The following is an 11316-nucleotide window of genomic DNA, read 5'->3' as shown; positions in this document are numbered from 1 at the left end:
AAAAAAAAAAAACGCAAACTAAAACAATTGGCCACATTTAATAACTTACGTAATTAAATAAAAATAATCAAATAAATAACCTCGTACTAAAATATTTAAATTGATTAATATCAATGTTAAATTAAATAATTTAAAACAACTAAACTATAACAAAATCAAAAGATTATATCACGTGATCTGAAATATTCCGTTTAATAATAGATTATGCCATAAGCCATCCAACCAACCTCTTCCCCAAATCTCAACCTACACCATTTCACATTAATGTCAGAACCACAACAGCCTCCAAAGACTGCCCCTGCAATTGCAGAGCTCACAATTCCAAATGATTGTTCTATTCCATCTCACACTGAATATATCATCGGTGGTCTCCCTGTTCACGTCTACGGTGTCGCAGAGGCCCTCGAGGCTGCTGCAGTTCCTGCATCCCCCTCAGAGCTTGTAATCCTTCATCTTGTCCACCCACGCACCCGCTCTTACGAGTACACACAGCGTATGGCAACATTGTTACTGGCTGAATATGCTCGTTCAGCTTCTTCAAACCGACTCCTGCCACCTTGTGTTGCTGCTACTTTCGACCTCCGCAACCATGGCCACAGAATTGTCTCAACAAACAACTCCGACTGGCGAAGAGGTAACCGTGCTCACGGCCAGGACATGGCAACAGGAATTCTCGGATCTGTCCAGGACGTGGAATTAGTTATTAGATTTCTTCCAGCATACCTTCCTCAAGCCCTCACAACACAGAAGGCAAACACCTCTCTTTCCGCTCCTATTTGGAATATTGTGTCCGGGGTCTCCCAGGGTGGTCATGTCACGTGGAAAGTAGCGGCTCATGCGGCTGCTACTCCAGACCCCGGGGCCTACTCTATTCTCGCTGCTGTACCCATCATTGGAGCCCCAGATCTTACTACCCTTCTAGTCCACCGTCTGCTTGTCCAGGTCTGTGGACTTGATCGTGATACCGCACGGTATTTACTTGAAAATGAAGTCTTTGCCCAATTAAATGTCCCCTATGCTTCCTTTTTGTCTTGGGAATCTCTTGCAGCTGCAATCGAGACTGCCCCTTTGTTTGCTCAATTCTTAAAAGATTTCCCCACAGGCACACTTCTATCTTCAACTTTCCCAGAATACTGGCCCCGCATGCTTCACCAACAGTTATCTTCAGAAGACCGTGCTACCCTTCAAAAAGCTCCAGAACATGTCAAAAACGTCTTCATTGTCAATTCTCAGGCAGATCCTTTAGTCCCATCTTGGGTCTCCTATGCTTATGCTAAAAAACATACCCTCACAGGCCGTCCACCAGCTGAATCTCCGGCAGACAGAACCCTCTATGAAAAGGAGGGTCTTGGCCACATATTTACAAACGATATGGCTGATATTGTGGCAAAGTATATAATCAATGTAGTTAACGATCGTCACAAGTCTTAACGCAAAGAGAATCTTAAATTCTTAATTAGTGTACATTTCAATATCAATTTTAATTTCAATCTCAAAGAAAAAAAAAAAAAAAACTACCAAGTGCCCTTAGTAATAATAATTCTTATAAAAACAATATCCTTTCATTTCCTTTCTTTCTCATTGCGTTTTTTTTTTCTTTTTAAATCCACCCTTCAAATTCCTGCCTATAAAAATCAGTTTCCTCATAAATCGCCTCTGGAATAAACCGCCGTTGCATGTATACGTCGTACATAAACCGAAAGGTCCTGCGCCGACGGGCTGTTGGTGATTCTCCACCATAGTTTGTCACTGTCTTGATTAACCACGGTTCTTTGGGAAGCATTCCATACGCGTTTGAAATCCAATAATCTACACAATCTTGCTCATATTCCAAATTTGTTTCTTCATCTTGATCTTGATCTTGATCTTGATCTTGATCTTCATCCTCATCTTGATCTTGATCTTGATCTTGATCTTCATCCTCATCTTGATCTTGATCTTCACTCTCATCATCTCCATTATTATTGGACTCACTCCCATTACCACCATCAGCCCCTTTTTTGCCAAGCGGAGGAAGTATCACGGTGTATGAAAACAGCACCTGCTTGAGCTGCCTACCACTTGGAACAATAACAGGCTTTGGGGGCTCCTTACTGTCTATGTTCCCAGACTGGCACCGAAACTCGTTCAATAATCGTTGCAACCAGACCGAAGGGTATACACCTTCTGCTCCTGTCATTGAAACTAGTACAAACTGCAGCTGTGGCATACTGCATAAAATTTGCATCACAGATTCCCTAAAACACACACCCAACAGTAATCGCCGACCAGCATCTCCATATTCAGAAGTTTCAATTGAATTCCCGTTGGTGCCCATGATTGTATTGACAGTGCCGTCATCATTTAACGTAGCTGTTTCTGTACCCACACCTTCTACCTCTTCTGGCGTTCCGTGGGCCTTCCAGCAATGCTGAAACTCTCGGAAACATTTCATAGGATTTGAAATCATCATTATCAAAAACTCAGCTATTGATTGCATATAAGCAGTGCTAGGAACGGGGTGTGCATGTCGTTGTGGTGATGCTGGCTTATGCATAATTGCACTTGCAACATCCGACATACTTCGTGCAACGATATACCTATCGTCACCCTCACCCTCATCCGAGGTTCCTGTTTGACGGGTACTGTTTCTCCTGCTATCAATTATAATGGACTCATTGTATTCATCATCATTGTCATCATCATTTTCATTGTCATCATCATTTTCATCGTTATCATCGTCATCATCGTCATAATCGTCATAATCGTCATCGTAGTCACTTTCTCCATATGCCTCGTAACGGTCACCTAACTCATCATGCCATCCACCATCTATCAGGGTATTGCGCTGGATATTTAGGCGCAGCTTGTATAGTGCGTGTACTAGCCGCGGGTACTCGTTTCGCAGTTTGAAACTCATGGCTGCTATGCTTTCCTCCGACACTGATCCATCCAGGTTCATAGTGTCTTCACTATTCAAATTGAAACCAGCGCCCGCACCGCTATTCTGACACTGCTGTTTCTGTCTATAGCGATCCAGAATACAATCTTCTAGAAACTCTGCCAAATCTGTTTGGAACAGCTCCTTGGCTTCCACTGGGTTCTTGTTCCGTCCGTTGCTAATATTTGAACCAAACGCTAGAAACAATTTCTGGAGCTTCACGAGGTCGCGAGGTAATGCACATAGCAAGTCAAACAGTTGTGGGCCAAACCCACATAGCGACACGTGCGAAAAGTCCAATGTCACAACAGCAAGCGTTGCTCCCATTCCACCGAAATCCGCAGGTGGATAGATGAGATGAGAATTGCCAAATTGTGGCATATAGTATGTTGATAGCCGTGGCAGGCGCACCAGGCGCGTAAAAAGGCCAACATCGAGGTCTGGTATGTACGAGTTAACTCGTGTAATGCTGTGAATTGTGAGTTCTGAGGTAACTGAATTAGTATGGAGAAAGTGGTTCGGGTGGCGATTATTGTTGTCACCGGTGGATGAATTAATGTTATTGGTTAGAGTGGTGATTGAGGGCCAAACATCGTTCCAGGACCCAAGCGATATACTGTCTGAGTCTTCCTGGTGAACAAGTGAGACCGAGAACAACGGAATGTCGTGGGGAATTTTGTCGAAGAGTCGAATCACTTTCTGCGCATAAATAGTTCCGTGCATGCGCATGCCACCTGATTCTCTGCCACCGGGTATAATCTGATTTGCTGAAGTGATGGTAGGAGCTCCTCCAACAATATTACCCATTTCACCCGTGAACTTGACATGGACAGCAAGCTCACACACAAAAGAATGTAACTTGGGAGCGCGGGAAGCGGCATCCACAAGAAGCGAAAGAAAAGAAGAGGAAGAATGGCATACAGAAAGGCGCTCGAGACGAGGGAATGTCAACTCTGTAGGCATCCCATTGACAGAAAACCCGATACCTATAAGCTTAAGGTCGCTGAGCATTCGAAAGTAGTCGGGATTATTGAGTAGGGGAATAGGTGTTTCTGGGCTAAATAAGTAAACCGCAAGTAAGATTTCTAGTGAGACAGCGGGTGTTTGCTCCTTGTATTTGGAATTTTGCTTATCTTCCCACTCATTTTCTTTTAATTGCCGCAACGATTGTGAATTTGGATATTTTTGCAACTGTTGATGTTGTGCTATCCCATTATTCATTTGCTTAACATCTTGTTGCCGTATTGGCCAATTATTAGACAATTGTTTTCTTTGAATAATAGCCTTCTTTGTCACAAGATCATCGTAGTACGTGTAATCAATGCAAGAGTCAGTAAATCGCGAAGGGTATGAGTTGACAAACGATTTCATTGGGGAATGGACCAGCGCACAATGCGGTCGAGCCATGATATCTTTGCGTAACGACTGAAATAAATTTGAATTGACCACTCTGTCAAGATCATAACGATCAATCGAATAGGCTAAGCGAAAAACTTTGACTGAAGGATACAATGTGCGATCCAAACACCCAGTCCCAAGAAACCGCTGCCAGGCAGTTTCAGACTTATTTGCACCATCATTCAAAATGCGTAAATCGTACACAGCATCTGGTGCAAACCATGAGTACTTGCGCGGACAAAGAAACACATCTAGTGCTATGACGCGGTAGTTTGCATCATGATATACTTGTTCTTCCAGAGCCACTTTGCACCTACGAAATGAAAGCCGGCGATATATAGTTAGTAGCACAGGGCCGGTGTGCGATAACGTTCGAGAATCTGAAGCCGGGAGATATGCGGCAATAGCGGCGTGAATTTCTGGCGGGAGGGATTGGAAAGTAGTCGTTGAAGATAATGAGGGAGGATGAGGGTAAGGATCTGATGAAGGCGGATCTTCTGAAGCGGCTGCGTCTGCGGCGGCATCCGCAACAGCATGAGCGGTGGCAGGAACTGCCATGACAGTAGGAGGTCTGTGGTATCAGGATATAGCAGTGGAAGAGATGATGAAAGAAGAGGTGGGGCTTGCGAGGTTGAAAAAAAAAAAACAGTATATTTGAGGCTTAATAAAATACTGACATAAATATAAGGATGATAATTGGGCCGGGAAAAAAACCAAAGAAAAAAGAATAAGAATAGGGGTGATATAAAGACTGGAACTGAAGTAAAAAAAAAAGAAAAAAAAAAGTATTTATATTAATGAAGAATATTTTAAATATATATAAGCATTAAAATTATTTATAAAAACCTTTTAAATAAGTAAGGAATGAAAAAGTAGAAATTTGAAAATATCCTGTGATGTTTAAAATTCCTGGTGAATTTTAATTTTTTTTTTTTAAAAAAATACTCCATTCCACCACCTAAACAAAAAAATTAATCACGTAGACCAAGACTAAAAAGAACCTCAAACACACCGAATTTGCTATAAGAAATGAGCTGCTCGTGAATACTTTCCCTTGCTGAAAATCTTGAAGGCTAATTTGGGCTATATATATATATATTCATCTAATTAAAAAGAAAGATTTATCCAGCTTTTATTTTTATTTTTTATTTTTATTTTGTACTCAGTCGAAAACGCAATTAAAATTATCACTATTATGCTTATTTGGATAATTTAAAAGAATCAAAAAAAAAACCCCCATACGTTGTAGCAACAAGCAGAGGAAAACTTAACCGACCATACTGATTGGCAAGGAATAAATCACATACTTAACAAATAACATTTAAACTCACCCGGTAAGTCCCGGCAAAAGAATTTATTCACCCAAATATCAACATCACCAGGTCCTTGAGTTTGGCTGCAAACATCGTTCTTGTGAAACTTCCACAGTAATTTTAGATCCAATAGAAACAAACTACTGCCCACATTTTATCTTGAACAGATACCTATACTTGACAAACAAAAACCCAATAGTGCACAGATAGTTAAAAGGTTGTGTAGTACATGTCATACTAGCTATCATTCTACATAACATTTACTTTTTTTGCTAATCTTGTAGTAGCTGTGCCGATCAAAATGATAGTATTTGAAATTAACTCTTCTTCCTTCTCATTATAATGTCAATAGTAGTCTTTGTCGTCATAATCTCCATTGTCAACATTCTTTAAAAAATCAAGCAACAGGTTAACCAATACCAATAAAAAACTGGTTCAAAGATGAGAACATGCCCTTGTATTTTACCTGATTCATATGATCTATCATTTGCGCCTACCAAACTTAAGGGTAATAGAATTTAGGATACTGTGTTATATATATGAAAAATAAATTGCCAAAGCAGAGTTCCTTTAAAAAACATTTTTTCCATAATCATCTCATGTACAGTTTCCATATTTTAAATAAGCAGCAACTGGATCTTCCAGTCTATCGGTAATCAAATCCCAAATATTTTCAAAGTAGAACTCTTCTTGTACTTTTTTTCTATTTAATGACAAGATGACAGATTGATTGTAATCATTGCCGCTGAAATCTTGCAGATAACCGTTGTTTCAATTTCACAATTATCGAAATCTCATCTTTAATATACCTTCCAAAGTTGTACTTGAAATCAGTCATCATTATATTTTAATGTAAAAATGATAGTGACCACAATTTCTAACGACTGAAATATGATTTTTATGCTTCTCTCTTAGAGGTTTTCAAAGCTCTTTGTGTAAAAAAAAAAAATCCTTTCCAGTTTGGTGGTAGTGCTATAGTAAAGAAACTTTGGAATATTAACTTCTGACATAAATGGCAAAAAGGGACAATTAATAGAGTATTTTGGAAGCTCAAACCATCAAGCTGAGAGGACTTGTTCAGCTGCCCCAAAAGCGTGGGATTAAAGGAATTATCCTACTCGAGTCTCTGCAAAATATTGAGTGAAGCATCCGGCTCAATAGTAATCACAGGCACATTCTGCACATCTAACCCTTTGCACCCTGAGCGTCTGCACCCCCCTATGCGTAAAAAAAAAATAAAAATAAAAACACTCGTGAGACCCGGAAAGCTTCGCTAACCTCTCAATCACATTTGCTTGAACTCGATTTGTACTATGACTCTGATACATACTAATTTAGCACAAAAGTAAGTCAAGATGAAGGACGCAGTTAGTAACAACCATTTTTGGAATAAAAGTCAACAATGGTGCGTAGAGATTATAAATCAAAAGCTGCTCTAGCCAGGACCAAAGCATTTGTAGAAGTTTTACAAAAAGCAAATCTTTTCCAACAAACTTAAGGGTGGTGAGAGGCAGAAAATTGTCTGCTGTTGGCTTGAAGAGAGAGATTCTGAATCTAGGGTTGTGGGCTCTTAAGACAACTAGTAGAATGGAAACATGGATGTACCTTGTAAATACCCGGCACAGCGTATAATGTGGGGATGCCATCTTGTACCAAAAAGTGATAAAAACGACAGTTCTTTAAGAAAGGAATACAAAGGTTCTCATATGTTATCAGTGGTTTTCAGAACAACTTTAATGGTAATCAGGATATTTTATATTGATAGCTCGGATCTGCTGCCACGTATAGTTGCTGGTCCAGGAGCGGTTATTAAACTAATGGTTCGCACGTTATGAACTGAGTACCACAGGAAACGTAATAGATTATGATCCATATTGATAAATAAAAGGTTTTAGGGGTATCATACAACAAGAACCGTCTAACAGTGATTACCAGGAAATAAAAACAGCTCTTTAGTCCATAATTCTCAGATAAAACATGATCTCGGCATACTAGAGAACCCATATGAAAAGTTAACTGACGACATTATGTGCGTTAAAATAAGTCAAATACCAATAAAAAAATATAAAAAAACATTACAGGTGTTAAAGAAAAAAAAATTCAAAGACAAATATTAATTTTGGTACTCATTGAATATTAAAAAATAAAAAAAAATTGATAAAAAAACCAGGTGTAAATTTTGATGGTTGCGGAAGCATAAACATCAAATTTGGCCTAAAGACAATCCATGTCTTTCCATTATGCTTGTTTTTTTAGTGAGTCATTTCTTTTTTTGTTAAATTAAACATAATACGTTGTAGATATATATATATATATATATATTGTCTTGCAAGGTTTTCCATAGGTACGCAAATAGGCGAGCAGAGTGTGGACAGATCAAATAATATCCTACAGTAATCAAACATTTGAAAAAAAAAAAAAAAAAAAATTAGCATAAAAAATTAATAAGCAATTGCAAATCACCATTCAAATACATTAGTGGTTACATTTGGAAAACTGATCCAAGTTATACTTAAAGTAAATTTAATTTTCACTTGAAAAAAAAACACGTATATACGTGTTTTGTAAATATGTGTAAAACCCTTTTGGATACTCTTAAATCCATCCATCAAAATCACGATTCCAAAAGTCTTCTACTCTAATCGTCACTCCTTTTCCTCCAGGCGGTGGAATATGAAAATTTCGTTTTTGCTCAAAGTCCATGAACAACATATATTTTTCTCCTCGTCGCATTTTTAAAAAGTTGGGGCGATATGGGAACATTCCGTATCGTTTTGATAAAAAGAACTTTCTGCCATTGACTTCCAAGCAATCGTCCATCTCATTGAACATCGTCTCACATGGGGTTTTTTCTTCGTCATTATGTCCAAACACTAAATAGTACTGCTTGATTTTGTGTCGACGCGGATCGAGATCAGTCAAATCTGACCTATTATTTTTATAGTATTGTTCTAAAAACTGACAAAACCGTAACGATGGATAACACATTCTTGCAATCCTCATATCAAGTGATGCGGTCTCTAAATTTTTGCAGTCAAGTATGATGTCAAAGTACGCTTCACAACAACACAAACCTAGCAAAAGCATCATTCCAAAATCATCAGGTGCAATCTTAGATTGATATTCTCGAAAGCACTCTGTGGGATCGTAAAACATATATGTTAGAAATTCCACAATTTTATCAAAATAACTGTCATTAACTCCAGCTGGTTGTGAAGGTTTAATGGAATCACCTCCCCCACTAATATTTTCATCACTAGGAATGCCGTATTTATAAAGAAGTTCAGCATGGTTTGTCTCATTGTTTGTTTCATCACCTAAATTTCCATCTGATGGATGCAATGATGCTGATGTAACTACTTGCTCTTGGGCTTGAGCTTGCTGTTCAGGGGCTTCATCGCCATGGAGTTCGCCATTATTTTCTTCATCGCTTGTACTATAGTTATCACCAATTTCATCAAACTCTGATGTTTCGACATAACTTTCTCCCGTACTTGAATATTGCTCAGAATCCAGTCGAAAACGAACTTCTTTTAACGCTGGAACCATTGCTTTATGCTTCCCAGCCAACATTTTATGTATCTGATCACGACTAAGGATCTTTCCATGCTCCGAAAAATACAAAAAAGCATCGCAAAAGAAGTCAAGAAGCTCTGGTATGTAGGGGACGAGGTCTGGTGAGCCACCGGAAAACTGTACATGCCGTAAGTTCGGCAGTAGTGTCAGAGCCCTCTGTCGCTCATAAAAAAGCGCGGTGCCAAATTCATATGACAGTTTAGTTAATCGATTCATGGGGTTAAAATATTGATAAGAGAATTTTTCACTGCTTAAACTCGTCAAATTGAATGGAGGAGTTCTTAAAAAGGAAAGACGAGGGAACCTCACAAGTCGACTAAACAAAGTCAAGTCAAAGCTATCCTCTTCAACTATCAAGTCTGTCACTACAGGAACATTAAACAATGGATTCATTTCTAGAGAAGCAGCATCTTGTGCAGAACCAAGACGAATATATCCACCTTCATCTTCATTCACTAACCTCAACATACAATAACTTATCCGTGACGGTAATTCAGCTACTGCTCCAATGGCACTTTGAACGTAAATGGAAGTCTGTCGCTGATGCACTCCGAGCTCACAGTACAGCTCGGATAACACTGGTGCTACACTTTTTTTTGCAACCATTTCTAAAATATTTGTAAGGAAGGGAGCTCGCAAACCATGCAAAGAGAGCTTACGCAGCTTTTCAAGCTTTAATTGAGATGGCAAATGTGATGCAAACAGTTTTTTACCAACAACTTCGAGTTCAGTAACGCAACTAAAAGTTTGTGAAACACTTTCCGGAATTTTTTGGGCAGCTAATTTGTCAGTGTTTGTATTGATTTGCAAACGAAGATCAAAGCTTTCGGTCTGGAATAGCGGCAGTTTACTATTGTTTGCAAGAAAAACATCTAAAAGGTTTGATTTGATAACTTTGTCGAACCCAGTCCGGTTGATTGCATGTAATGTTGTCAGCTTTCGAAGCGCATTATAGCTTACATCACTAGCATTCGAATCTCTGTCGTTTTGGAAACTAGTGGCTATGACATTTAAGGCATTTTCGAGAAACTCATATTCTTGAGACTGTTCAGGTAGTTCATGACAAACGTTAAGAACACGGATGGTTCGAATTATGTTTGGGAGAACCCAACTATAACGATTAGGGTTTAAAATGCAAGACAATGGGAACACATGTCGCCGCTGACGCCGTTGGATTTTCTTGAGGTCCCATGATTCCCAGCTTTCGTCTTCCCATATTTCTTTATGGCGATTAATGTATTCGAAATGTTGGTCTGACGAAATAAGAGCCAAATCACAATGAGTCCAGCTAGAAATGCGGTATATATTTCGAAATGTAGTACATGCTTGGCTGACTGCAATACAATCTCTAATCGATAAAAATTTTACTAGCTCACAATGGATTTCTGGTGATAAGCAAATAAATGAAGCTTCGTTATTGGCATTGGCACTTTTGTTGCTTTTAAGTACCGGTACTGACATATTTATTACGCTTTTCAAAACCTTAAGAATTGACAACCCTTTTCCTGAATCTTTTTATAAATTTATAAATTCCTAAATTTAGATATTTAACAAAAATAGAAAATTGGAAAATTAAAAGAAACACATTTAGAAAGTTAGTACGAAAACAAATTTAGGTAACTTGTCTAAAATACTGGATACACTTTCCCCCCACTAACAAAACCAAATATTTAGTATAGATTTTTTATATGGATGATATAATCAGAAAATACATTCGAATGTATTTTAGAATCCCCGAACTTCATATTGGTGAAAAGTCATTTAGCTTTGTTTTCAAATAAAATGTTTTTGACATTTCGATGAAATAAAACTGCTATATAACAATTAAATTAAAAATTTGCTCAGAATAAGCAGAAAATTCAAATATATTTGAAATTTATCTATTTAGATAAAAAGTAATAATTGAAACTTTAGAACTTCCAGCGAATTTCAACAAATTCTAACAAAATTTAATTTTTCCTATTTCAGGTAATGCGGCTCACTGTTCCACTAGTCCTTTCTCTATAGAAACTTGCTAATTTCTAAATTTGTGTTTTTCTTCCTCCATACCATTGTAATAATATTATTTCAATTGCCTACTTTTCCGTTATAACAAGAATGAAGTTTAAA

General features: G+C 38.2%; 3 protein-coding genes across 3 annotated transcripts; 1 reads left to right on the top strand and 2 right to left on the bottom strand.

The window, feature by feature from the left end:
• Nucleotides 1-264: 264 nt before the first annotated feature.
• SAPINGB_P001033 (uncharacterized protein) lies at nucleotides 265-1431 on the top strand (the record flags this gene model as incomplete). Its single annotated transcript, XM_031995756.1, has 1 exon — nucleotides 265-1431. The coding sequence occupies one exon, from the start codon at nucleotides 265-267 to the stop codon at nucleotides 1429-1431; it is 1167 nt and encodes a 388-aa protein (XP_031851647.1).
• Nucleotides 1432-1600: 169 nt separating this feature from the next.
• On the bottom strand, nucleotides 1601-4876 carry SAPINGB_P001032 (uncharacterized protein; the record flags this gene model as incomplete). Its single annotated transcript, XM_031995755.1, has 1 exon — nucleotides 1601-4876. One exon carries the CDS (start codon nucleotides 4874-4876, stop codon nucleotides 1601-1603), a length of 3276 nt encoding a protein of 1091 aa, XP_031851646.1.
• A 3350-nt stretch (nucleotides 4877-8226) lies between these two features.
• On the bottom strand, nucleotides 8227-10668 carry SAPINGB_P001031 (uncharacterized protein; the record flags this gene model as incomplete). Its single annotated transcript, XM_031995754.1, has 1 exon — nucleotides 8227-10668. The coding sequence occupies one exon, from the start codon at nucleotides 10666-10668 to the stop codon at nucleotides 8227-8229; it is 2442 nt and encodes an 813-aa protein (XP_031851645.1).
• Nucleotides 10669-11316: the final 648 nt, after the last annotated feature.

This window comes from Magnusiomyces paraingens, assembly GCF_902498895.1.
Source record: "Magnusiomyces paraingens strain CBS 517.90 genome assembly, contig: contig1, whole genome shotgun sequence".
In the NCBI taxonomy this organism is placed as follows: domain Eukaryota; kingdom Fungi; phylum Ascomycota; class Dipodascomycetes; order Dipodascales; family Dipodascaceae; genus Magnusiomyces; species Magnusiomyces paraingens.
This window is presented reverse-complemented; position numbering and strand designations above follow the sequence as displayed.